General features: G+C 40.8%; 2 protein-coding genes across 3 annotated transcripts in view; both read right to left on the reverse strand.

Moving 5' to 3' along the window:
• Positions 1-317: 317 nt before the first annotated feature.
• Positions 318-8,870, reverse strand: LOC105934002 (zinc finger protein 624). Its single transcript, XM_021322178.2, has 7 exons — positions 8,714-8,870; positions 6,762-6,964; positions 6,581-6,682; positions 6,400-6,495; positions 6,198-6,308; positions 5,993-6,116; positions 318-3,156 (listed from the first exon to the last, which is right to left on the reverse strand). The coding sequence occupies exons 1-7, from the start codon at positions 8,739-8,741 to the stop codon at positions 521-523; spliced, it is 3,300 nt and encodes a 1,099-aa protein (XP_021177853.2). The 5' UTR covers positions 8,742-8,870; the 3' UTR covers positions 318-520.
• A 5,275-nt stretch (positions 8,871-14,145) lies between these two features.
• The window catches only part of LOC105934020 (ankyrin repeat and BTB/POZ domain-containing protein BTBD11-A), a 229,384-nt gene continuing 215,587 nt past the window's right edge, over positions 14,146-27,942 (reverse strand). For both annotated transcript variants that reach the window (XM_012873835.3, XM_012873834.3), the window contains 9 exons: positions 26,947-27,082; positions 23,906-24,138; positions 20,881-21,059; positions 20,549-20,654; positions 18,473-18,575; positions 18,306-18,387; positions 18,023-18,091; positions 17,818-17,931; positions 14,146-15,932 (listed from right to left, as the gene is read on the reverse strand). In XM_012873835.3, the coding sequence (XP_012729289.2) occupies positions 15,702-15,932; positions 17,818-17,931; positions 18,023-18,091; positions 18,306-18,387; positions 18,473-18,575; positions 20,549-20,654; positions 20,881-21,059; positions 23,906-24,138; positions 26,947-27,082 (1,253 nt within the window). In that variant the 3' untranslated portion in view covers positions 14,146-15,701. The remainder of the gene's footprint in view (positions 15,933-17,817; positions 17,932-18,022; positions 18,092-18,305; positions 18,388-18,472; positions 18,576-20,548; positions 20,655-20,880; positions 21,060-23,905; positions 24,139-26,946; positions 27,083-27,942) is intronic.

Below are 27,942 nucleotides of genomic sequence, written 5' to 3' on the forward strand. Positions count from 1 at the left end.
TATCACTAGTACAAAAATTTAACACCTCGTTTACCTTTTGGATTTTACAACTGTCATTCAACACAAGACAAATAAGAAAATAAAAGCATGTATTTTATTTCAATTATGCCATTTCCCATCCGATTACTGTAAAAAAAAATCTAGTAGGGATATTAAGAATTTTATGGCATAACTACATATTTAATTATTTTTTTATTTGAATGTAACTCTTTTGGTCTTTGATGACTGCTTCATCAGTCAGTGAGACAAAACAATGACTGGTTAGTTTGAGTTATGTCCATTTCATGCTTTTTACATAAAAGCGACGAGTCCACACAGAAGTTGGATTTGTTTAAGAAACCTTTTCATACAGTTTTTATTCAGCACCATCACAGACGTTCCTACAGAGTTTTACGACCTGAAGACAGTAATGAAAAAGGTCAACAGAAAACACCAGCTTGTGATCAAACAATATTAAAATAAAACAAACAGAAATAGGAATGTCTGAAAAATGAGGTTTACGAGGGAGAAAACAGGATCCCTACTGAAATTCCAGCTCAATTTCATTTGCATAAACCGCCTCGATGTTGTGTTCGTGAGTGGCAGCGTGCTCGTCCAGCAGTTTCCTCTGGGCGAAACCGAACCCGCAGATCTCGCACGTGAAGCTCTTCGGCTTCCCGTCGTGAGTCCGTCGGTGTTTCTGCATGTTCCTCGACAGCCGGAAGGTTTTGTCGCACACGTCGCATCTGTACGGCTTCTCCCCCGTGTGGAGGCGCATGTGGATCTTCAAGTAGCTCGACTGGATGAAGGCCTTGCCGCACACCTCGCACTTGTACGGCCGCTCGCCCGTGTGGTAGCGGCTGTGCCGCAGGAGCTCGTTGCCCGTCAGGAAGGATTTGCCGCACTCCGCGCAGGGGAAGGGCCTCTCGCCTGTGTGTGTGAGCTCGTGCCGTTTCAGCGACATCTCCTTCATGAACTGCCTCCCGCAGGTGGCACACGTGAACCTGATACAGAGGTGGACCTGCTCCACGTGGCTCTTGAGCTGCGCCTTCGTGCGGTAGGTCATGTCGCACCGATCGCAGGCCCACGGTCTCTCCTCGGAGTGGGTCCCCATGTGCATGGAGAGGTCCGAGGCGGCGCGGTACGACTTCCCGCACTGCCAGCACAGGAAGGGCTTCTCCCCGGAGTGCTTCCGCCGGTGCACCGTCAACAGGGAGGAGGTCCGGAACTTCTCGGGACACTTGTCGCACACGAAGGGAAACTCCCCTCTGTGGATCCTCTGGTGGATGATGAGGTAGGACAGCTGGACGAAGGTTTTCTCGCACTGGGTGCACGGGAAGGGCCCCGTGAAGCTGTGCCGCTTCTCGTAGTGCTCCCTCATGCGCCTTGAGACGACGAACGTCTCGTCGCACATCGTGCACTGCATCGGCCTGTGCAGCAGCCTGTGCCGCTCGAAGGCCGGCTCGTCCGCCAGGATCTTCTTGCAGTCCTTGCAGTACAACGGGTTGTGGACCTTCTTGTGCACCTTGAGCATGGTTACGCTCTTGAACTCCTTGCCGCACTCGTTGCATTTCTTGGCGGTCGGCTCCGCCCGGCAGACGCTTTCCTGGTGCTCTTTCAGCGCGGACAGGGACTCGAAGTGTTGGCTGCAGTTGGAGCACCAGACGAACACCTTCTGGAGATCCGGAGCGCTCGCCTCGCCTTGACCGGGCCCTTTCTTGAGCGAGTAACGCGGGGGCTTGTTGTAGCAGACTGCGTAGATCTGGTGCCTCTTGAGTCCGTACAAGTCCTTGTAACGCCTCTTGCAGTGGATGCAATAATACGGCCTCTCGACCCTGTGGGACTGGAGGTGCTTGTTCAACGTTTTAATCATATTGAAGGTCTTGGAGCAGACAGGACACACCTTCAGGCCTTCTTTGGACCTGTTCACAACGGGCAAACTCTTTGGAGCATCTTCAGACGCCCCCAGGTCCACGTTTTCAGTATCGGCAACGCCCTGAGCGTCGACCTCAGAGAGAAGCCTCTCCAGCTTCTCGCACTGCACCTCCCTGATGCCCTCGTGGCCTTTGAGCGTTTGGTGCTTCTTGATCGTGTCCTTGTACTTGAAGCCCTTCTCGCACGTCAGGCAGACGTACGGCCGTTCCTCGGAGTGGGATCGCAAGTGCTTCTTGATGTCTCGGTTGTTCTTAATGTTCATGCTGCAGATGGGACAAACTTTAGACTTCGCCGAGGCGTCGGCGCAGAGCAGCATATACGGAACCGGGTCTGTGCTTGGAGGTGGGCCGCTGTGGCCGTCCTGCTCCGGACACTTTCCGGGTTCTGCTGAATCCTCTAGGTCCGTCTCTGGGTCCAAGCAAACCTCCTCCCTCTTCTTAGCCCTTTTCCCCTCTAGGGTTTGGCATCTCTTCTCGTGTGACTTGAGGGCGTAAGGATTTTTAAACTTCTTTTCACACAGGGGACACTGATGCGGGCGCTCTCCTGAATGAGTGTCTATGTGCCGCTTCAGATCACTCTGCCAGGCGAAATACTTCCCGCAGTGAGGACAGGTTTTATTTGTCGTCGTCTCCGAGGAGGACGACTCTCTGGGTTTCCTGCCTTTAGCGCTGTCGCCCGTCTCCTCCCTTTCGTGAACGCGCATGATGTGTCGCTTTAAGTCGTACTGGTCCCTGAACCGCTTGTCGCACTTGCCGCACTTGTGGTTGTAGTCCCGCTTGGTTTTGTGGATCTCCAGGTGCCGCCTCATGCCGGCGGCGCGCGGGAACATCTTTTTGCACACGGGGCAGGTTTTACCGTTGTGGTGTTTCCTTCGCACCCTTTTAGGTTTAGCTGAATCTTGATTTTTCTTATTAACCCTTGGTCTCAGTCGGAGCCACTTTGTTTGCTGAGGGTTTGGAGGCTCTACGGCTTCGACCGGATCCCCACGCGGTGCTTCTTGCACGGTTTCATCCACATTTGGTCCTCCAGGACCGTCAGGCTCAGCTGGACTTGCAGGCTGAACATCATCCACCAGTGTCACAGTTTCTTCCTCCACCTTTACAGCCCAGCAGTCTGGCAGCAGCTCCGGCAAGGGCTGCGTCTGTATCGGGTCGGAACTGATCACAACCTGGTCCAGCCGAGGAAGAGACAGGGATGACAGGATGAAGGTCCCGGTGGAGGAGGGAGGGGTCTGGGTTTCCTCTGTGGGGAAATAAAAGGAAGCCGTTTGTTATAACCGTTAAATCCAGCAACTCTCCTACATCCTTGATCTACGCTATTCCTGGGCTGCACAAGCTGCTTCTTCTAATTCATACAGATTCAAATCATACATTCACTGCAAAATAGAAACAAAAAGTAAGTAAACTTTTCTTGAAATGAGTGTACTGGCCCTTGATTTGAGCGGGTAGATGAGATTATATGCCAATGAAATGAGTATCTTACCCCCAATACAAGATAATTAGATATCCTGCACTTAAAATATGATGATTGAGATGCGTTGTACCTGTTTTAAGTGCAAAAATCTTTTTCCATTAGCAGATAATCTTATTCACCCTCTCAAATAAAGGACAAATACACTAATTTCAAGAACATTTTACGTACCATTAGTTCTTTTGGACAATCTTCTGGCCCAAACATGTACATGCATATCTGCTAATATGTAATTTCCTTTAGGAGGTCGCAACTCTACTCGACTCTTTGTGGCATTTCATCATTCTTCTTCCTAAATTGGTGCAGTTCATTTAAATGAAAAGTTCTCTCAAACATATAAGAACAGTCGGGATCTGGATCATTTCAGACACTCCGTGTTATCCTGCACTATCCATCTCAAAGCCAGACTGATGTCCGTTCGGACCCACGGGTAGTCATCCTCCATCATCAGTGATCCACTTTGTGAACAGCACCACTGTGGACGGTGGCTTGGCTAAAAGCCTCTTCATGTGGTGGAAACTGAAAATGTATCGCGCTTAAAGGTTTCAACTTCAGAGAAGCGGCTTTTTTTCTAGGTCGCCATGAGACTGACAGTGGTGTAGCATAAAGGTCAGGCTGTTAGACCAAAGCACTATCGGACATAGCGGTGGCAGCATCATGCTGTGGGACTCTTTCAGTGCTGGTTCAACATAAAATGATGAAGAGGAAAAAAATAAATCTAACTAGAGAAAGCTGTTCCTGCGTAACAGCGAGTGAGAATGCTAATCTGCAGAATGATTTGAACAAAAGATGCAGAACATCCACGCAGAAGAGAAAAAAACTAGCCGAAATGAAAGAAGAACCAACATGAACATGAGAGGACAACAGCTGAAGGATTAGAAGAATGTTATGAAAGAGCTGAACTAATTGGAGATAGTTGAAGGATATTTGAACATGTTAAAATTTGAAAGGTAGCAGTAGTAGTAGTATCAGTTTTTGAAGAATTCGAAGGAATTTGAAGAATTTGAAAGATTTGAAGGGATTAGAAGTATTTGAAACATTTTAAGAATTGAAGGAATATGAAAATTTTGAAGGACTGTGAAGAATTTGAAGGAATTTGAAGAATTTGAAAGATTTGAAGGGATTAGAAGTATTTGAAAAATTTTAAGAATTGAAGGAATATGAAAAATTTGAAGGGATGTGAAGAATTTGAAGGAATTTGAAGAATTTGAAAGATTTGAAGGGATTAGAAGTATTTGAAAATTTTTAAGAATTGAAGGAGTATGAAAAATTTGAAGGAATTTGAAGAATTTGAAAGATTTGAAGGGATTAGAAGTATTTGAAAAATTTTAAGAATTGAAGGAATATGAAAAATGTGAAGGAATGTGAAGAATTTGAAGGAATTTGAAGAATTTGAAGGAATTTGAAGAATTTGAAAGATTTGAAGGGATTAGAAGTATTTGAAAAATTTTAAGAATTGAAGGAATATGAAAAATTTGAAGGAATGTGAAGAATTTGAAGGAATTTGAAGAATTTGAAGGAATTTGAAGAATTTGAAAGATTTGAAGGGATTAGAAGTATTTGAAAAATTTTAAGAATTGAAGGAATATGAAAAATTTGAAGGAAAATGAAAAATTTGAAGGAATGTGAAGAATTTGAAGGAAGTTGAAGAATTTGAAAGATTTTAAGGGATTAGAAGTATTTGAAAAATGTTAAGAATTGAAGGAATATGAAAAATTTGAAGGAATGTGAAGAATTTGAAGGAATTTGAAGAATTTGAAAGATTTGAAGGGATTAGAAGTATTTGAAACATTTTAAGAATTGAAGGAATATGAAAAAATTGAAGGAATGTGAAGAATTTGAAGGAATTTGAAGAATTTGAAAGATTTGAAGGGATTAGAAGTATTTGAAAAATTTTAAGAATTGAAGGAATATGAAAAATTTGAAGGGATGTGAAGAATTTGAAGGAATTTGAAGAATTTGAAAGATTTGAAGGGATTAGAAGTATTTGAAAAAATTTTAAGAATTGAAGGAATATGAAAAATTTGAAGGGATGTGAAGAATTTGAAGAATTTGAAAGATTTGAAGGGATTAGAAGTATTTGAAAAAATTTAAGAATTGAAGGAATATGAAAAATTTGAAGGAATATGAAAAATTTGAAGGGATGTGAAGAATTTGAAGGAATTTGAAGAATTTGAAAGATTTGAAGGGATTAGAAGTATTTGAAAAATTTTAAGAATTGAAGGAATATGAAAAATTTGAAGGAATATGAAAAATTTGAAGGAATTTGAAGGAATTTGCATTGATTTCAATGGGAGCAAACAAAAAAAAAAAAAAAACGCACAAAAAGTGAAATATTTTAAAAAGTATAAAAGTTAGCATAACCATGAGATATAGCAGTCATGTCGGGAACGAGATGAACATTTTGATACCAAAATTGTTAAAATCGGTGACAGAATAATAATAATTAAAAAAAAAAAAACAGGAAAAGTGATAAAAAAACAAAAAGACGTTAAAAGTCTTAAATTAACATGAGGTTAATTCAGACGATGGAAACTTCTGATGCGAGCTGAATACCCAGCAGCTGCTGCGACCAAGAACATACCAGTTACACACAGAGGAGACTCACCGGAGGGATCCTGACATGCGAGCGATGCGTGGTACTGCAGAACTTCTGCCAGGTGCTGTGGGTCACACACGGAGAGAGCGGACTCCTCCAGGGCAGACGGCACTCCACCGAGGAAGGATGCAGTCTGGAAGGCAGTCAGAGGAAAACAAATCTGCGCCCGAACACACGTTAGGAGTGAAAGGTGGCAAGACTGCAGCTCCTCTACCTGCTGAAAGTCGGGTACCGGGAGAAGCTTCTCCAGTCTGGACAAAAAGTCCAACAGCAGCATCTGCAGAGCGTTGTCATAATCAGGTCCAAAATCTGTGGGGAAGACATCCTGCAGGACAATGATAACAAGTTCCCCCATCAATGCACTGAAAGACCCAGACGTCAGCATCCTGGCCTGCTTCGTGTAAACCTGGACAGACCTGGAAGAACCTCTTCTTCTCCTCGGGGCTCCTCAACATCAGGTCCACCAGCTCCACTAAGTTCGTGTCGAGAAAAGTGGAATTTTCAAAGCACGGCTGGAACCAGAGACAAGGCACACAGCTGTAGTCTCCGTCACTAAACCCGACGAATGATCCAGAAAATATGATTTAAGGAGCCAACCTGCGCCGCCCATGTTGCCAGGAGGGTTTTTACCCGTTTCAGGTGCACCTGCACGGCTTCTGTGTCTACGATCTGCTCGGAGCGACACAGCTCAAGGACAGCCTGCGAGACGGGAAGCGATCCAACACGTCATCGCACGTCGGCCATCTTTGCACGACGTAACGAGCGGCGCTGTGCTTACCCGCGCTCGGAGTCCAAGGAGGAGCTGGACTTTCTGCACCGGACTCAGCAGTTCTGGCACGCTCTCCGTGACGGCGCTGATGAGCTCTTCCACCATCCCGTAGTCGCGAATGTTCCTGCTCCGCACGGCGTTCCACATGGCTCCAGAGGCCAGCCGGAGCGGGGGAACGAAGAGGCGAAGCGACGGTAACCGGAGAGGCGGCTCTGAAAACAAAAAACGTTTGAGATTATTCTTGGTTTCAGAACCAAGCCGACTGAAAGCTACAGCCACTCTGGACTGAGAGGCACTAGATTTTAAGCAAACTCGGATCACGATGCTGCCACTACCGTGCTTCACTGAGGCTATGGTGTTCTTTTGGTGACACACGCAGCGTTGTTTTAGTCTAAAAGTTTAAAGTTGGTTCTTTAAAACCGAGGCTCATTCTTCTACAGAGAGTGGGGAGATTTTAGAAGACCTGGACGTTTTTATCGGGAGGAAAATGATTCAATCTTTCAACGCAGCACCTCAGACTCCTACATTGTAACTTCTCTGCAAGCTAAGACTTCAGCAAAAGGAGAAAATTTCAGGAAAATCTATCTTGGAGAAGCTAAACTTTGCTTTTAGGTTATTCGAAATTATTACACCCGATGGCATGCGTGAAGTCAAGAATGACTGCAGTGACTAAATTAAACAGGACTGAAACAAAGTATTACTCTAAGGGTTTTATGCAACCAGGTTGTTGAGCATTTTGTCTGTTTTATATAATTGTTTATTTCCCCCCTAAACAGATTTGTTATTTTTTTTAGCTGCATTTAAAACTATATGAGTGGAAAATGTAATTAAATTAGTTTTAGGTCCACAAAAAACATGACATTTAACAAGATAATGCACAGTTTTGAGATCAGCTGTATCAGTACCTGTGGTTTATTCGTTTTGGACTAAAAAAAAAAAAAACCTGGCACGGATCTTATAACATCTTTTAATGGGACACAGTCAAAAAGTCCTAACAAATGCAGTAAAAACTGCAAAGATGATGGCTCAAAGTCGTTACCACGAAGAGTTTTACAGTTTCAACTTTTTTTTTTTTCCAGCTACATGTTGAGAGTTGGAAATCTGCAAACATGTAAACAATTTACGTAAAAAAATTAACAAAAAAAAAAAAAACTATATTTGGCACTCATCAAAAAGAACCAAATGTCTGACTGGTTCACCTGCCCAGTGAGCTCAGTTCAGACCTAATATTGTGAATATTTTTTTACGATTTAATGCAGCAGTGTTAGCATAAAAATGTGAATAAATACATATTTATACTGCTTACATTTAGCACACACATACATAATGATAAGTCAGTTAATTACTTTCAGTTATTGAGCTAATTACTGACACGATTATGTATTCATTTCCTAATTTAGTTTCTTTTTCGTGGCCTTTTGGAGCTCCAGGTAGTTCAGGCACAACTGATCCATGATGCGTTCAAAAGGGTGGTAAAGTCCGGGTACGACGCACCAGAAGAGCAGCGGTACCTGTTCCGGAGCGACTAAAGAACAGCTCAGATAGCGATTAGTTTTACCAACAGATCAAGACGGAGTGCTAACACAAATTTGGCCTTTTTTTTTTTAAAGGGAATTTTGCTTCCAGACGACAGTTGCCCTTAAACATACCAGTTAAAATGAAACCCTTGAACGCAGCACTTAACAGCCGTTACGATCAGCGGTCACAACTACGAAATTAAGTTTTTTTTTTTTTAATTTCCAGTTTGTTTAAACATGGCGAACAATAGAAGTCAGTTAGCTTTCAGCATAAATAAGTTTAAGTTGAGCACACAGCAGCTTCCTGGTGGAGCAACATTGCACCGACCCACCGTCAACATCTCAAATCAAGCTACGCCATATTGAAAATGGGGCGCACACACGCCAAAACATAGACTCATAACTCGTTAGGAACAAAGAGTGTTTACATCGCCGCTAGCTCACCTTTTTCTATGTGACCCGGGCTCTCCATTTTCTTTAAAGTTAATAACTGGAATAAGCAGTTCACTTCGGGACCGTTTCAGGTCGACGTTCATATAAACCTGCGGGACAAGCATAGAGCCGGAGATGAAGGGCGGTGCAACAGTACACACAAACTGCGCATGCGCCGTTGCAGAAGACCTGTTAGCTTCATTCTGCCGTCCAGCAGTCTGTTAAACGAACACACAAGTTTAAAAACACACTTCGGGTTTAACCTTAATTTATCAGAGGGTTTATTTACTGTGGAGAAAGCAGAATAAATTGGTGATAATTAGGTAGGCATCACCATCCGGAGGCCATAGTACTGTTTTTATGATTTGTTTTGTAAAATGTTTTGTCTACTTTTTTTTGCCAACCCTATTTTCAGAAATCTTTATGTATAAAAATAAAAAGCTTGTTGTGCTTTTGTAGAGTAGAACCACCAATACCTTCAGTTACAGGAGCAAGTCTAAGGAGGGATGCTTCTACCACCTTTGCACATCTAAATACAAAACTCTTCACACCTTTTCAGAACAGCTTAACCTCAATCAAACTGCACACAGCGTGTCTGTGAGCATAAGTTTTCAAGTCCCAGATTCTCAAATGGATTTAGATCTGGACTTAAAAGGACATTCTAACAAATGATTATGTTTTGATCAAAAGCATTGCATTGTACCTCCGGCTGTATGGGTCACTATTTTTTAAGGTCTCAACTCTTTTGCAGCCTCTGACAGGTTTTCTTCCAGGATAGGACTGTATTTATAGCTTATTCCTTCTTCTATTTACTTTGACCAGTTTCCCTGCTAAAGAAAATAATTCCCACTGCATGATGCTGCCACCACCGTGTATCTCCATGGAGTTGGTATCTTCAGGTTAATGTCCACTGTTAGTGGCACACACACATACACATTATATATATATATATATAATTCAATTCAATTTTATTTATATAGCGCCAATTCATGAAACATGTCATCTCGAGGCACTTTCCAAAGTCAAATTCAATCAGATTATACAGATTTGTCAAAAATAATATTCCTCTCTAAGGAAACCCAGCAGGTTGCATCAAGTCTCTCCAAGCAGCATTCACTCCTCCTGAAATAGCGTAGAGCCACAGGGACAGTCGTCTGTATTATTGATGGCTTTGCAGCAATCCCTCATACTGAGCATGCATGAAGCGACAGTGGAAAGAAAAACTCCAGCAGAACCGGGCTCAGTATGAACGGTCATCAGCCTCGACCGACTGGGGGTTAGAGAAGACAGAGCAGAGACACAAGAGTGGGGTAAACTAAGATTGCCTCCAATGATACCCAAAAAAAGATTAAAAAAAGGCTTCAGATGTTTCTTTTTTTTAAACTGAGGTCTTTATTAGCTTCGACAATAGCATGTCATGGAACGACAGAAACCGTAGCATGAGCGTAACATTTCTCTTTGTTGTTATACTCCACCACATCTCTGCTTCTTACACCATGTATAATTTATATTTTTTTATATATATATAATTTGTACAATGTACATTTCCCTTCAAAGGAAAAAAAAAGTATTAAAAGTTTCATCCCCATGTGGATTTGAACTAACCCATGCAAGTTATCACTGTGTCTAGGAAAAATTAGGTATATTACCAGTAACAAATACGCAGGATAGTAAATGCTCAGACAAACACAAAGGAGGGCGTTTAGACAAAGCTGCTGTACAGAACACATTCCCAACAACATTAAACAAGAAGAGCCATGCAAACCGACATTTATTCTACAGTTTCAAACCCAGATTTGGGACAGAAATGCCAGAAATGGGACAAGCTAAGGTGTTTTTTAAGGTTTTTTTTGCTACTGGCATAACATTAAGACTAACAAAAACAGATAAGCATAAAATCTTAGAATTTCTGTTCATACTTTATTTTACTCAGCCGCCGTTGGGTCACTATAAGACTTTAACTCAAGCTCACTGGTAAAACTCTGATTGTGTGAGGCTACAGTAACACTGGCACGAAAAGTGCTTGACATCATCATGAACCTTGGTTTGCATCAGGTTAAATATAACTTTCAAATAAAGCGTGTCCGTTAAAATATGTAATGATTCATTAGTTATTAATATACATTAAACTCTTTAAAGCAAAAGTCCCCCATGGGCCGCCACAGATATTCAACCAAAAATATATCTATATAGTTAAGCGATATTCAGACACTCATTTGTTTGAGTTACGACTCTTTTAGCTCACATTTACACCATAGCTAACCTCATGGGAGCACAATCAGATGTAAATATTGCTTCTTCTAAACATCTTAAAGCATTATTAAATATAATCTTTTCGTTTTGTAAAATAAAACCGCTGAATGTAAAATAAAATATATATATACTGCTATGTAGATAGGAAAATAAAGTTGTATTATAACATTTATATTCTGAGAATGTTTACGGAACTTCATTTATTCTAAAACTTTGTAAACGGGCCCAAAAAAAGCTAAAATATTGAAGTAATTTTGAGTGTGCTACAATGCTTGAGGTGAGAAGATTTATATTTCATAAGAATATAAAGCGTGATTGACAGTGAAACAAACAGATGATGAGTGATTCGACGTTAGCATCGCGGGCCACACGGAAACTTTTTTTGGTCTGTCGCTGGACTGGAAAAATTGCATGCTTGGTCGACCTCCAGCCGCTTCGTGTTACATTCATTAAATACGTTTCAGTGGTATGCTAAAATACGACTGAATGCATAAAACTTGAGAACTTTTCAAAGAAGCGGGAAGTCGTGGTCTGTTGCTGAATATCAGGAAACTCTGTTAGCATTCGGGGGGGGGGGGGGGGGGGGGGTTATTTGGTATTTATTTTGAAATAATTGAAATAATATTGTATATTAGACAAACAGTTGTGTAAAAAATTGTAAATAACTAGAATTGGGAGTTTACTGCAGACTTTCAGCACCGAGACACAACTAAATAAAAAAGAAAAAGTAAAGAAACACTGAATTTAATTCAGAATAAACCTTTTCAGTTTTAGTTCAGTTAGAATTACCAAAATTATTCCTGTTTCCTAAATAAAAGAGAGGCAGTGTTTTATTGTATTTTATTTCTTAAATTCAGACAGTATTTGGTGCAACAGCCTTTTAACCTGTTTGACCTGGGTCAAATGGTCGAGGCGTCCTTCCACAAGCTTCTGATGATAGTTGGCTTGGATTTATGCCCATCCCTCCTGTCACTGGGTCAGGTTTACATGCCGCCCTGCTTACACACATGTCAATAAGCTCTGGCCAAACATATTCAAAAGGACAGAGATCCGCGCTTTGGGATGGCCACTCCAAACCACTGCTTGGTTGTCCTCAAGCTACTTTGTAGCTAACTTGATGGTATATTTTGTTTCTCTCCATTCAAAAGACCCAAGTAATAAATTGGATCTAAATGTCTATGCAGTTTGTTTTTCTTTTGATGCATGATTTTGTGAAAGGGGCCATTACCATCTGTAGGAAAACATCCTCAGAGTCTTGATGCAAAGCCTCTATAATACCGTTGTCCCCGCCTTTGCAGCTAAAACAACTTCAACTTCTCTGAGAAGGTGTTCTACGAGGTTTTCGGGGCGTGTTTGTGTTAATCTTTGACCATTCTTTTAGGAGGGCATTAGTGAGGTCAGTCACTGATGTGGGACGACACTTAGCTCTCAGGTCCTATACAGACGTATTAATGCTGCATATAGCTCAGACAACAAAAAGTAGCTCAAACAACAAAAAGTAGACAATCAAACCAAAATTTCATCAAGGATTGAGGTCAGGACCTTCTGCACCAGAAGAGGAAATTTTGACTCTTCTGCCCATCGGTAGAAAATATAAAAATGGAAAGTGTGAATATATATATATATATATATATATATATATATATATATATATATATATATATATATATATATATATATATATATATGTGTGTGTGTCAATAACTAAAAATATATGTATTATTTTAGGATCCTGACCCAGATTCTCCATTCAAACAGGTGGCGGTAATGCACCATCATGTTGTCTGCCTACCTCCATTAAACCGGAAGAAGTGGTCTTTGCTGGTTAATCTGCTGAAAGCTATAGTTGGTAATGTTGGAGAGCTAGCAAGATTTGAAACTGGCACCTCCTGCTTCACCACATCCTCCCCCTCCTGTCAATGCTCCATTCAAAGCCATGCCCCCCCCCCCCCCAAAACTTGAACGTGCATCTGACAGTCAGATGCTTGAGGTTGGACATCAACCAAACTACATCATGTCTTTATCACCTGTAAGTAAACTTGTTCTTCTCCTCTTCTCTCTTCTTCTCCTGCTAAAGTTTGCTTCATGCATCAGGCACGTACATTCAGCGTGGAAATGTGACGTGCGGACACAACGTTTGCAGCATTGTTGCTCCGTGCGGCTTTTCCTCAGAAGTAGCACCATTCTCCTATACTCCTAGACGCCAAGAGTACTACACCCCAATAGACGTAGAAGTAGAAGACACATTTGTTTCAAACATTTAAGCTTCTTAATTTCTTCTAAGAGAGATGCCGATTTCTGCCTAGAAATGACCAATTTCTTGATCCCGGTGATCTTTTTGGGGTCGAATCATAAAGATGTCTATATTTACAAACCTCTGCCAGAAGGGGCGCTTCACTGCAAAAAGGACCTAAAAGTAAGTACAATTTTCTTGAAATTTGTGTATTTTTCTTTGATTTGAGCAGCTAAATAAAACTGTTTGCCAATGGAATTAATATTTTTACCCCTAAAATAAGATAATTAGATATCCTGCACTTGAAATAAGATGGTGAAGATAAATTGTTCTTATTTTGAGTGCGAAAATCTTATTCCATTGGCAAATAGTCTTATTTACCAGCTCAAATCAAGGAAAAATACAAAAATTTCAAGAAAATCTTACTTACTTTGAGTTCCTTTTTTACAGTGTTGCTCGTTTGTCATGTTTTTCCGCGCGGGTAAGTCCCACATAGTGGAATCTTCCTAGGTGCGCAGAGTGGAAATATTTGGACGCACGGGGGGGACCTCGCGGACCTCGTGGATGCATCAAGCATTAACCAGGCTTAACACGGTATTTCTGCGGAGGGATGTGCTGAATATTTCCGGCAACGGTGAAACGTCATGTGTGCGTGGGGAGGAGGAGGGACGGGGGGTAGGGGGGCGTGGGCAGGATGAAACATGAAGGCATCTGATTGGATCTTTCCATTCAGGCCAAATCGCAGGGATTGGTCGGAGTTTTTACAGGCCTGCAGCGCTCACAGAGCTCTGATTTTTTTCATTCCTTTTTTCTGAATTCATAATGTATTGACTACACAGGACGGAAGGACCATTTCACCCAGTATAACAAAAAGTGTTTCTAAACAGGACTACCAACAGCTATAGCTTTAAAGCTACATGGTGGAGTTTCTCTCCATGTTCCTATTTTGTAACTTGTCTTTTGTGTTATTATGCATCTTTATTCTTGCTCCCTTCCTACCTCCCTTTTGCCTCCAATTAGATCTTCCCTATTCACCACCAGCTTTGTGACACTCCTTATTGTTTTACACCTAATTTATCCACCAGAATCTGGTCAAACATTGACAATATTATTTTGTGGGTTTTCTCAATTGAAAATAGAAGTTTAGTTTTTTGTTTTTTTTTACAGAAAACAACAGCTAAAAATAATGTATTAATATGCAGATGGCAGATTTAAATAGCTACATGTTTCTTTAAAAGGGTCAGTGCTGATGCTGCAGAACCTCTACACAAACGGAGGCCGACATGGATCTCTTAATCTACCCATATCAGCTGGAATGCCTCAGAACAAATTGATTTAAGGTGGAAAACTCTTGGGTTTGACTAAAACTGGAACAGCCAGCATCCCGCTCAGTCGTATTTTGTGTGCAGTGCCACACGTCTAAAGCCAAACACAGGAGTCGCACAGATGAATTAAACATGCAACTTTGCATAATCTGGACGCACAGCGGAGAGCACGTTTAGTGGGACTGGTGTCATCAGCCAAGCAAGTGTGTGGGGATTTTATACCAGTTTACAAAACAAAACAAAAAAATCACAACCAGTACAATAACTTTCAGAAGATATCTACACTTTGCTTTCAAAACGTCCCTGTGGTCCATCTTCAGAATCCCGCTCCGTCTTGTGGTGGATAAAAAGTTAATAAGCAGCAATTTCCTTTACCTCCCCTCAGAAAAGTGGTCCATGAAGTAAGCCTATAAGTGCATAAAAAAAAAGCAACATAGTGGCAGCTCAGTAGAGGAGGTGTCATGCAAAAAAGAGAAACGATTTCCCAGTCAGACATCCGTGTTTTAGGGACCAGTCAGCATAGATTTCGCCGAGCGAGCCGTGTTTATTTGAATTCGGCTCCGCTGCGGCGGCCACGGCGGAAGTTCCTGTGATTGGTTTGGCTTCTGCGACGCGGCAGATTTAACACAGTGAAACGTGTCCAGCAAGAACACACCGACGGGTTGAAATGTAAAGTACGTCCACCTCGAAAAGTCTGCCTTCCTGACATTGCTACGGGTCATTTCAAGTGGTCGTATAGCGGGGATTAATATTCGCTGCTGCCATGGCCTCCGTTTTCCAGAAAATGGATCACGTCAGCGCTGGATTTAATTGGGTAAAATTTCTATTTGAATTTCTGAGTGAAAAAAGTGTAAAATATGTATCTCATGCACGTGTTCTGTATGAAATACAGTTGAATTATTATGAATAAGTCCTAATGATGCAGTCTAATTGAGCCAGGTCTGCTTTTATCCTTTGGACGTGGAGTTGTGGTTGAACAGCGGGAGCCGTCGGGACGGGAGCTCAAGGCAAAAAATAAGTTTAGTCACAAACGTCTACGTTAACCTTCAACAAGCAGCAGAATTAAAGGGAATTCCTGGCGTTCGATCGTCCGACAGCAGTTTGACGTGGGCAGGACAGCGTTCGCTGGAATGGGTGTTACATAGATGCCGCGGGTGGATAGGGGGGGCGCTCCGGAGCCGGACGGCGGTCACACCACGGAGCCCTTGGAGGTGGAGAGGTGGATGGAGTGGATGCGAGTGGCCAGGGTCTTCTCCAGGTCGTGGAGGATGTCGGAGCAGATGCCGGGACTGGAGGCGGGGCTCTCAGCGGGAGCAGGCTCGTACAGGAGCTGCTTGAAGGTGTCGAGTTCAATCAGCAGCACCATGCTCTTCAGGAAGTAGCCCTCGATGAAAGCTGTGAGCTCTGAGGCCCCAAGGAACTGTTGAGAAGGGGAAATCGAAAGAAACAGAGATATTTTAAGCTGTTTAAATTGCTCTGGTTTATTTAATTTCTTGTTTGAGACTTGAGCTGTGAGTTAGAATGTTTTATCGGATTCACAAATGTTCAGCACTAGATTAAAAAACATGAATAAACTCTAAAAGCCCCATTCTTTATCTCAGGAGCTAATTATACAGACATGTTAGTTTTTTCAAAAATTCATTTGTTCAATAATTAACTTTTCACTACATATGGGACAAACAAGCAGATAAGGGCTGGTGATGGATTGCATCATTTAGCTGCGGTCGAAACCACATTAGTCTTTGAAACGTTGATATAAAATCTTACAATGGTAAAAGGTTAAAAAGAAAGTTTTAAAAGAAAGTTTTAAAACCCATTTCCCCGATCATTCTTCCAATAAGAGTCCAGAATAATCTAGATATTTAGCTGCAGATGCGTATTAGCATTCCAAGAAGCATGCTAATGTTAGCATAGTTATGTGAACATTTATTGGAAATGCTAACTTTGCTTTACCAGGCCAACTTTAGTATTCAAAAACAGCTATGCAGGCGATGCAAACTGGGAAAGGGGGGGATTGCTAACATTAGCATGTATCTTTGCAGCCTTGCAGGTATGTATGAAAATATTTTAATAGATTCTGGCAGCTAAGGTCACAGGACAGTCTGGTAGGTTGTATTTTTATATGCAGACGCTTGGCCAAGACGTGAAACACTTTGATGATTATATTTCAAACATCTTTAAACTATGCCTCCTCTGACTGTTTGGGAAGAATAGTTCAATTCTAAACTTAAGATAGATTTTCATAAATCAAAAAGTATAAAATTGACTTTAAAATCTCTGGAATTAAACAAGGATGGAAATAATTACTCTTCTGTATTAGAAAATTAACCTGCAACAACAATGTTTTGCATCACAATGGACAAATAAATACAACTCTGAAAAAAAGGCGCCATGAGAAACCACAACAAGTTTACGCTGATCAAGGCACTTCTTGCTGTTTTTCTTTCAAAGAGGAAATCGTGGCTTCTGACAATACAGATGTGACATCAGCTGCTACAGGTGTGTCTTCCTGCGCTGCCGTGTTTGCTCTGGTCTGTGCTGACCAATGTAGGGGACAAGCTCGGTGCTCTCCTTTCGTTGGACAAAAATTACAGCTGATATTAAATAATTATACCGAGAAACCCAATAAATGTGCAATTTTTGGACCAGAATCCACATAATTAAACACCTATGGCTACAGCTAGGGCTGGACGATAATTCAATAACGATATTTATCGATCGATAGGCGTGTATCGAGCATAGAAAAAATGGAAAAACAGTTTTCCTGTTAATACTACAGATTGTAGATCCTCCCAACCAATCACAAACACAGAGCCAGAAACGCTCCATCACCAAACTGCAAAGAGTTCAGAGAACATGTGTTGTTTTTTAAACGCTTACAGTTTTGGTAAAAAGTTGTTTGAATAAAAGGTTAATGTTTGAATTCAGTGTTCTGTATTTAAAGCAGGTCATTAAGCAACAGCATAAAATGGCCAGGGCTGCACTTGATAATTAGCGACCGATATGATTTCTAAATTATCGATATGCTATTTTTTTCTACATCGTCCAGCCCTAGCTACAGCTACACCTGAATGACTCTCAGGAAATGAGTTCTAAACTTACAGTTTCAAGCCGCGCATTCAAAAATCGTTCACATTTTTCTTTACAACAAATGAAGCAGAAATCTTCCCATGCATGTGGAAATACATTGCACTGCTTTTGACAAGACAACTGCAATAACCTAAGTTACAGCCTCCCAGAACTCAGCTGCCAGTACGGGCATTAAATAATGAAAGGCGCATCCCCAGTTTGCGGTGTATTCCCACCTTGGCGTGCTTGTAAAGGTCCACGCAGGTTTCAGTGGTGATGGTCTTGGAGCAGATGATCTCACAGTGTCTCTGAAGGGCCTCTAGTTGGAAGAACTTGGCTGCAGACAGGAGCTGCAGGGAACGGTAGGTCAGGATGCAGGATTAAAAAAAACAAAACGCTCAAACTAATGCAGCTGCTATGTACAGCTTCAGCAGCTCTTACCTCCATCACTTCTGTGTTGCGGATGTGCAGAGACTCTGTGCCTCCACAGTACAGATACTGCATCACCAGCTGGAACAGTTCAAACACATTTCAACGTAAAAGACCTTGGAGATTTCTAAGCTCCCCAAGCTAGCTGACTGTGGAATATGACCTGGGAACCACTTCATGGTTCTACTTATGCTGCTGCTGCACAATCTTACAGCAACTATTCGTATGTACACTCCTAGTTATGCGTATATATAACTTATATATAAAGAAAAACACAATACGATGAACTTCTTACGTGGAAAATGTTGTATTTGACATGGCTGATCTCGATGCACGTGTTTTCCGCTGCTGGTCTGTTTTGAAGTAGGGACTTGAACCTGCGTGAAACACAGAAAGTCTCCATTTCTTGATCTTTAGGGCAGAAAATATGTGGAATAAATATAAGGAATCGTTTTCCAGTACCTGGGTGATGCCGTAAACAGCAGCACCTTATGTGCATAAAACGGTTTCCCCTCCACCAGGAAGGTGACGTCAGACATCTCCTTGTTGTTCAGGAAGTGGGGGTCTGGGAAAAGCAAACAACAAAACGTTTTTTTTTATTCAAGCAAACTAATTACAGAAAACAGCAGAAGATAAGCTAATGCGGTCATTTGTTACATCGAGGTTCCACTCTCAGCTCCGAATTCGAAGTAATTACTATTTAATTTGTTTGTTAAACTGTTGTGCCAATGAGTCCCTTAAACATTTCTCTAAGTGCCCCCCCACCCCTAATGTTTGTTGCTCTTTCAATTCAACTTTTGTGACATTACTTTTTTTATTCTCTCAGTTTAACAGCAGGTGGCGCTGCATCACCGTCTATGTTTTCTACGTATCTCAAGGAAACAGCTTATAAGTTATTCACAGCAAGGATGTATTGAGGTGAGGTAATAAATACAAACGTAATACTGATTAATTTTTACTTACTTATTTTTGCATTTTTTTTTTTTTTTTTTTTTTTTTTTTTTTTTTTCCTTTTTTTTTTCTTTCTTTTTTTGCATTTTCAAGATAAACTAATTTAAACGATTAATGCTTTATTTAGTTTGAAGTTAAAACCAGAATACGAGAAATGTAACATCTAAAAACTGATTAAATGGAACCTGAATACATCGTTATAATGTTTAAAACTATGTAAATAAAATGCACAATTATTTCACATTTCACAACCTAAATACAAAGTAATCCCAACATTTCTAAAGTCTCATAAATCAACTGTCACAACTAATGAAAAAACAAACAAATCTTAAATATTGTGTGAATATAAACATTTGATGGACAAATAAACCCCAGAACTTATTGTGGATGATGACACATGTTTATTTGATTGTGATTTAAATGAATCACATTAAAGGCAAAAATTAATCATATTATTGCCCATGTGAACATAATATATGAACTTAATATAGTACCAATTCATAACACATGTAATTTCAATTTAATCAAATCATACAGACAGATTGGTCAAAAGGTTTTCTTTCTATCAAAGGAAACCCAGTAGATAGCATCGAGTCTTGACAAGCAGCATTCACTCCTCCTGAAGGAGCATAGAGCCACAGTGGACAGTTGTTTACATTGTTGATGGCTTTGCAGCGAAACCTGAAACTGTGGCAGCGTTATGCTGAGGGACTCTTCTCTGATTAACCCCTTAATGCTTGAATGTAAATCCCATTATATAAAAAATATCACTATGATGCTTAAATAATTAGAGGTTGTCAATTTGAATATTACACCAACTGAAATGAGGCTATTCAGCAACTATCTGGCACACAAGGAATTAAACACATTTTCTTCATCTCAAACTATGAAGAATTTTTAATCACTGGTGCTTATATTGGTCGAAGGGGACATTAATACTGAGTGACATGTGTTTTAACAACTGATGCCTTTTCATCATTATTATTTCAAACTCACTCTGTGGCACAATCCCAAATGTCAATAACATAATTGGGTATTAATTAATTATTTATGCGTCATCATTTTATTCTAAACTAAACTTTCATTTTGTCAACTTTGCATACTTGAAATGAATGCACAGGATTCCCAGTTTCTACAATTCTACAAAACTATATAGAAAATACAAATGAATACTAATACTACATTTTATTATTGACTAATGTCACAAAAACGCACCCAAACCCAAGATTATAAATAATTTAATATGTGTATTATGAAACGGACGTAGTTCACACACCAACCACTAGATGGTGGCAAAACTCTTCTAATGGGATGGCCAGCATGGGAGGGGCGTGTATCGACCACCATCTATGGTATACATACTTACAACCTCTTAGTGCATTTATATCCTAGAGGAAAAGAGGATCGATGCTAATTTGCGACACCCGTCCAGGAGGGGCTATTTAGATCTCTCCTTGCTACTGTAACCCTATTCCAGACTTCTCAAGAATCAACCAAAGGATATATGAAGGATTTAAGATACAAAAGGGTCACCAACTCAAACGAGGGAATACAGAACGACTCTGCTTTTCTGCAGTGCTGACTTACCCAGGCGTGAGGTTTGTTTCTTCTTGATCTCTGTCAGTTTGGGGATGGGGAAGGGTCCGTAGCACTGGGTGAAAATGACTGACAGCTGCTGGCTTATCACCTCATTCTGCAAACACACAGCAGCAGCGTTAAGTATAAAAACTTTCCACATGTTACAGCTTTAAAGCCTTTGTTTTCCCTTCATCTAGTTCTGAAAAATACCATGCAAATGAATGATAATACAGTTTGGAGGGAAGCTAATAGATTCAGTTTGTATTCCCAACAAGCCAGCCTGTCTTTTGTCTGTAGTTTGAACAAGCGTTTTGCTGTCATAAAGGGAAGCCCCTGGCGACCTTGCTGGTTCGGAGGATCTGGAACATGAGCGGCAGCCCGTGTGTGATCAGCTCCTCCGTGTACTCGTCCTCCTGGATGCAGCTGAAGTCTTTGAGCAGGCCCTGGATCAGCGTCCGGCGGTTCTGCATAAAGCAGGTACGGAGGGACTCGAGCCAAGTGTGCAGCGTCCAAGGAACGCCTGGGAAAACACAACAAAACCCAACAACACGGAGAGTGAATACAGCAAAATGAAGAAAAACAAGGGTAGATTCACAGGAGACAGACCGACCATGTTTCATCACTGTATTCAGGCTGAAGGGCGAGTGCATGAGTGTTGGATTAGTGGAAAATCAGAGGTTTTCAAAGGAAAACAAATGGAAACCATTAAAAGTGCTTATTAATAATGGCTCTAATGTGATTGATGGAAATGCAGTGAGCATAAAACACACAAAACAGAAGACTGGGTGCCTATTCTCTGCTAAAAACACAAGAGGTGGATTCTGTGAAATATGTCACTAATCAGTGAATTCATCTATCCATTGAATCTGATTGGGAGGGTTACAGGTTAATGAACCCCTGACATCCCTCTCTCTAGCAACAATCTCCAGCTCATTTTAGGGGATCCTGATGTAGTCCTATGTCACCGTGGACAAAATAGACCTCCCACTGGGATGTGCCTGGAAAACCTCCAGAGGGAGACGATCAAAGTTTTAAAATAAGCACAATCTCTATGCATGATCTGTGATTAAGCTTTTGATCAAGGAGGTTTTAGAAAGCTTAAGACATTCTTTATATTTTAACTTGCACCAAATGGGAATCAAAATATATATATTTTTTAATAAAAAGTACATATTTTTGAATCCTGCACCCATTCTGTTCATATCAAATCCAGTTTTTTAAGCCTAGAACACACCTAGCCCCCTTCGGAGCCAGGTTTTATTGCCAGATGAGATAAAACTGAGCTGTTTGGACGTATATATTTATGCCTGGAGGGGTAAAGTGAGGCTTTCAAACCCCATTCAAAACAATAATCTCTGTATCATGTCTCAGGTAGGGTGGTGGCAGCATATGCCGTGGGAGTACTTTACTCCCAATGGTCAAAAAGATAATAGATAAACTCAAATCAACAGCTATATGATTAAAACTTGGATAAAATGTGTTGTTCGAACTGGACTCAGATGCACATCAGAACCGGTAATGTGGAGCCACAACTATGCCAGAAGTTTGTCAATCACTATTAAAAATTAAGAGAAAATTATTAAGAGAAAATTTAGTATGTTGAGTGTAAATCATCTTCTGACAAGAACCACATGTTTTGGAAAAAGAAAACAATACATTGCAGTATAGGAACTATACGCTACAGGTGGTAGTAAGCTCATAATGGGGTACCGCGCACGTGACGTCACCGTCTCAAGAGCAACGCCCCTTTTGCCGCTTAGGTAGGGCATACAGGAGAGAACGCACGGATAACCCAGCTATTACAAGCGCAACAGAACCAGCGATATGACCGACTTTACACCCGTTAAACTTTCCCAAGACGATGTCCCAGGCACACGGTTTACTGGTCGAACTGTGGAAGAACACACCAACCTTCAGCTCAAACGATGGCTTGAGGTTCGAGGGCTTAAAAAGACTGGAAAACTGGCCGAGTTGATGAACGGTAAGCTTTGTTTTTTTTTCCTGCGCGGCGATCATGGCAGCGACGGCCGTTTTTTTTTGTTGTTGTTTGCAATCACCGTCCAGGAATGGGTATATGTTTAATGTTTGTCTCATTTGAAATGTTTTTGAGTAAGCTATCCTGGTAGCAGGCTATCATGTTAGCGCCTGCTACCATGATAGCCTATATGCTGTCACGGTAGCAGGCGCTACTTTATTAACATGTCGGCCACCAAAATACTCTTACCTTGACTTGATGTCGCTGGAATTGGGTCAGGATGTTCTTCGGTTGTGCCCTTTCCTCCGACAAAATGCTTGCTACATATGTACTTGAATTTGGTAACTTTTTCCGGGTTGAACTGTTGTGTAGGGCGACCGCCCCGGTGTACCAGCGCACACATTTCTCCTTGGCAGTCTTGAAGAAAACATCCTTCATATGCGGCCGATCAGCGTAACTCGAGTCGCTGTTGCACGTTCCATAGCAACAATGTTTAAAAACCATGGTTTTAGATTTGGAAAAAGCAGTCGTTTACCGAGTAAAACCAAGGGTAACGCACGTCTCTTTTACAGCAAAACAGCGGCGGGTTTCCGGAGTTTGCCCCACTGCGTACCACGTGATGTGACGTCATCGTGACGTTGTGTTTCTAAAAATAGCTCGCGCGCGGTACCCCATTTGGGTCGGATTCTACAATTGACACAAGGCAGTATGAAGAGCCATTCGAATGAAATCACATGTTGTTTAAATGATTGTTCGGTAAGTCAAATTGTGGCTGAGATATTTATAAATTTCCCAAATGTTTGACTCTTTGGAGAAGGAAGAAAATGAAACTGTTGGGAAGAACAAATTAAATCAGCTGTGCTACAGCCTACAATGACATTGGATTGCTTTTCCACAGAGAAATAGCTTGTTCAATCAGATTGTTTTTTTTAGATTTTAGACATGCAAGAAGCAACACTGCACAATGAATGCGCTCAAACGTCTTTGAAGATTTGCACAATGGTGCAAAAGTGTAGCATCACCCCTAATTTGTTCACACTTTCTTTTACCCTTTGGGTGCTTTTTTTGTATCAAAGCCAATGAGCTGGTTTCCTAAACCACAACATAGTTTAACAGGTACTAAGATCTTGAGACGAGTGCGCCGAAAAGCCGATGACAGCCACGTTTAAAACACAAGCAGTGAGGACAAAGCTTCATCATCCTGTTCACACCTTTGACCCAGACTATTATCGCCTCGGATAGAAAGGCGCCTGTTTTATGGTTCGGTGAGCGGCACAGGGTGGGAACAGGAAGGGACAGGACGGGCACAGCATGAGCACATCTGCAGGACAGCTGGAGGCACCACAGAGTGGGGCATGTGTGCCACTGAGGCATGCATTAGTAAATCTGACCTAAGCTGCGGATGTCAATGGTGATGTCCACATGGCCATGCTCTGCGCTATGGTACATGGCCTCTCTCAGGGCCCTCAGTCTGGCCTTTCCTGTTCGCAGCGTCCCGCTGCAGTTGGCCTGAGGAACCGGCCTCTTCTCCCCGGGTTCCGAACCCTCAGCCAGAATCTCCTCCAGGGACAACACTTCCCCCTTTTCCTTGTCGGCGTGGGACAGGAGCTTCCGGAATACATTCCTGGAAAGGAGGGAAATACAGGTGGGAGAGATTAAAAGGATGGAGAAAGATAAAACAGATGACAAAATGCAGAGTTGCACCCTGGGTAAAAGAAAAAAAGAAAAGCACAGAAGTACTATTGGGCCAAACACTAGACATCTTGTCTAACTTTCTTGTCTAACTTTTATCCAAATAAAATTTTTGCAGAAAAACAAAACAAGGTCATGAGAAAAATAAGATACTTGCAGAACAATTGAGGGCTAGATAACCCATTTTACTAGTTTATAACCATTAGCTGCCCTTATGTCCCATTCTCCTTACATTTCTGACTCATAAATAAGTAATTTTACAAGCATGTACTTAAACTTTACCTAAGTTTATTTCTCTTTGTAGGTAATCAAGCAAATAAATGATAATAAAAATTCTCAGATATCCACTATTTTGATTTAAATATTCTATTACTTTGTGAAAAACATCTATTACAGCCTTTTATTCATTGATTGTGCTTCTGATCCCCTTTAAGACCAGCTGATGGACTCCTGATGGCAAATCTTATTTACTGGAGCAGCAAGACAATGTTTACATAGACTCTGACTTAGACCTTAACCCCTGCAGCGGACAGCTTTGTTTCATAGAAAAAGTGTAAAAGTATGAATTAACCACTACAACTTTATATAACCAAAGATATAAGAAAGAACCAACCATATTTTATCATCAAGGAATATCTGAGTTAATACAAAAAGCTGTTTGGAGATACTGATTTAATTTGTTAAGAGAAAAAAAGTTATTCAGACCAACCCAACCCATCTAGCCAAAACCAACCCTGATTACCAACTGACCCATAGAAGCACGACATCCCTTAAATAGAACCTGTACGACAACATGTTGTAGGCTAAAAAAACTAAAATCTGAAAAAGCCACACATCAAGAAGCCCCAGAACAAATCTGAACTAAGTGAGTGATGTCTATCAGTCCGGAAAGGGTTAAATAGCCATTTCTTTGGGACTCCATCTAATTACAGTGAGAGCAATTTTCTACGGATCAAGAGATCATCCAAACATGGAAGAGGAGATGGAACAGTGGGGACTCTTCCTCCAGATGGCCAGGCAATAGAAATCTCTCCAATAGTGCATCAACAACTCCTCCAGAAGGTCTCAAATTAACCGAGAAGATCATCCAAAGTACGGCGGGTCTCACTTGCCTCGGTTAAGGTCAGAGGTTAACAATAAGAAAAAAACTTTATGATCACCAAGACTTTTGTTATAATATTCAGTGGATTAAAGACACTAAACTGGAATGGTTTGCATGCTTTTACAGAACTGTCACATCATTTCAGAAAAGCAACATCACGGACAGTCATAAATGGTGGTCGTAGTGTGATGGTCTGGGACTGCTTTACTCCTCCAGGGCCTGGATGACAATTAATGGAACCATGAATTCTTTTCTATGCCTAAAATTCTGAAGGACAAAATCCAGACATCAGTTTGTGACCTTAAATCGAGCTCGTGTTATTTATGCAGCAAGACAATGGTCCAAAGTACACCAGCAGTACTTATTCAAATTGTTCTCTATATTTCACAAATACTCAGCTGCAACAAAATTAGCCTGATGCACAATGTTTAAATACATTGAAAATTAGTGGATGGGTACAAATAAAAATTTGTTATGGTATTGATTTAAAAACAAACAAAAGTCAACAAATTTAAGCACATGAGGAAGAAAATAATATCTGTATGTTATTTTTCAGGAAAAAAAATATTTCAGGAAAAACAGCAAATCTCTTTATACAGAACATGATTCTTGTGATTTCTTGAGTTTGCTGTTTTTGCAGGTTTCTTTAATTTAATTTCTGTGGTGTTTGCACACCCAACTTTAAGCCTGTTTGCTGTCATGATGACCCGGATAACTGAGAATTTGCACAGGCAAAAACTGCCACAGTTTATGTGATTATATATATCTATATCTATATATATATATATATATATATATATATATATATATATATATATATATATATATATATATATATATATATATATATATATATATATATAAAGTATAGAAACTACAAAGAAACTCATGACCTGCCATTGCATCACAACATTTCTGCAGCATGTTGCTGCAACAGTGGCAACAGATGTCCTGATCTGTGAAGAATGGATGTAACAAATGCAGCGCGATCCCACACCGACAATGCATCTCTGCACCATCTGCTTTAGTGAGGAGGAGCTTGTCGGGATTGCTTTGCAGCTTTGCAGCTAATCAATGTTGGGTTAGGGGTCTTTGCATGTGTAGTTTAATTTTCTATCAGTCTATGTCTGAAATCTAGTCTGTACTTAAATCCTTAAAAATAACGATTACTAAATAAAATAAAAATCAAGTAAAACTGAGCAGTATAGGTAGCTACAAGGCACGTGCAATGTTAGGGTTTAAGTACAGCAGCCTTTATCTGAAAATGATCTCAGAGAGAATCTGCGTGAGACGAACCAGCCCTAATTCAGTTTCAACCTGCTCACAACATATCGCAGCGTGATCACCACCTCCGTAATTGATTGTCTTAATAATGCTGCATTGTGCTGCTGTCTCTCTTCGCTCCACTCCATTTCCCCACCGCCCTGAATGCTAATGGGTTTTTATCTTATTCAGCCGCAGCGAGGCCGTAAAGTGCATCCGAACAGTTTGTGGAGCTCATCGTCACCTTGCTCTCCGACATGAGAAACCGAGCCATCTTCTGAGAGGAGCAGATGGAACGGAGCGCGGCGTGTGAAGGGATCAATACCGCGGTGATGGATGGATTTAGAGTGCTGCCGTGTGATTGACTTGTATCACCTGTGTCCATGCGACGCTGCCAGGCTGAACGAGTTCATGTCTCCCAGTGGGGTGGAGGAGATGCCATTTCGACACATCGTGCCGATCATGGGGTCTGCTCCTCTTTCCAAAAGCAAGCTCACCAGCTCAAAGTTCCCTAAAGGGGCCATTATGCAGAGAGAAAAAAGATGCCTTTAGAAATCCCGTTATTTTACGTCTGCTCAGATCATGGCTGGAATTATTCATGCTTTGTGTAGACATGCAGGATCAAAACAAGCATAATAAGTAAAAAACAAATTAAAGCTTAATCATTTAATTATTGTCAGCACTTGATGTTTTCTCAGTCAAAATTTACGACATTTATGTAAGAACAAAAAGTGACATATGGCACATATAAACACTCAGAGTGCAATTCAGCAAGTATTGTAATTGTTGGCAAAGCTGGATCTGAAATGAGCGTTAAAAAAAAGAAATGGAGTCCGTCAGAATTGAAGATGAAAAGATGAAAAAAAAAAAAAAAAAAAAAGAATTGAAGATGTCGATGGGTTTGCCCCTCTGGTTGAGACTGGGTGATTTAGCTGCCTGAACATTTTATGATTTCAACATCCGATTTTGGTAAATTTAATTATTATTATTTTTTACATAAAATACCTAAAGAAATAGAAGTGATCTAGATAAAGGTGAGCAATATTGTAAAATACACTTTTTTCTTTAAAATGCAGCTCTTGACCTTCCTAGTTTTGAAATAATTGAGCAGTCAACTATTGCAAATGTAATGAGCCTCAATAGTTTTTCAAAATTCAATTTTTTTTTTAAATAAAACCAATGAATCGGTCACTGAAACTATGACATTTTCAAATACAATTTGTCATTTGTTGTTATCTGCATTTTATCACTAACTTTTGTCAACTTTTTTCTTTTGGTTTGAACTAAGGGTGTCCTTAGCGACTGTTATCCTGAAACCTTTAGATGAGTCTCTGCTTCAACACACCGGAATTAAATAATTAAGTTGTTAGC

Source organism: Fundulus heteroclitus, chromosome 17 (genome assembly GCF_011125445.2).
Source record: "Fundulus heteroclitus isolate FHET01 chromosome 17, MU-UCD_Fhet_4.1, whole genome shotgun sequence".
In the NCBI taxonomy this organism is placed as follows: domain Eukaryota; kingdom Metazoa; phylum Chordata; class Actinopteri; order Cyprinodontiformes; family Fundulidae; genus Fundulus; species Fundulus heteroclitus.

Bases quoted from the DNA above. Each gene is read 5' to 3' on its own strand.
- LOC105934002 (XM_021322178.2), bottom strand. From the start codon at position 8,741: ATGGAGAGCCCGGGTCACATAGAAAAAG. The intron at 6,683-6,761 runs GTAAGCACAGCG...CCCGTCTCGCAG, and splicing joins TCCTTGGACTCCGAGCGCGG to GCTGTCCTTGAGCTGTGTCG. The intron at 6,309-6,399 runs GTCTGTCCAGGT...ATTGTCCTGCAG, and splicing joins AGAAGAAGAGGTTCTTCCAG to GATGTCTTCCCCACAGATTT.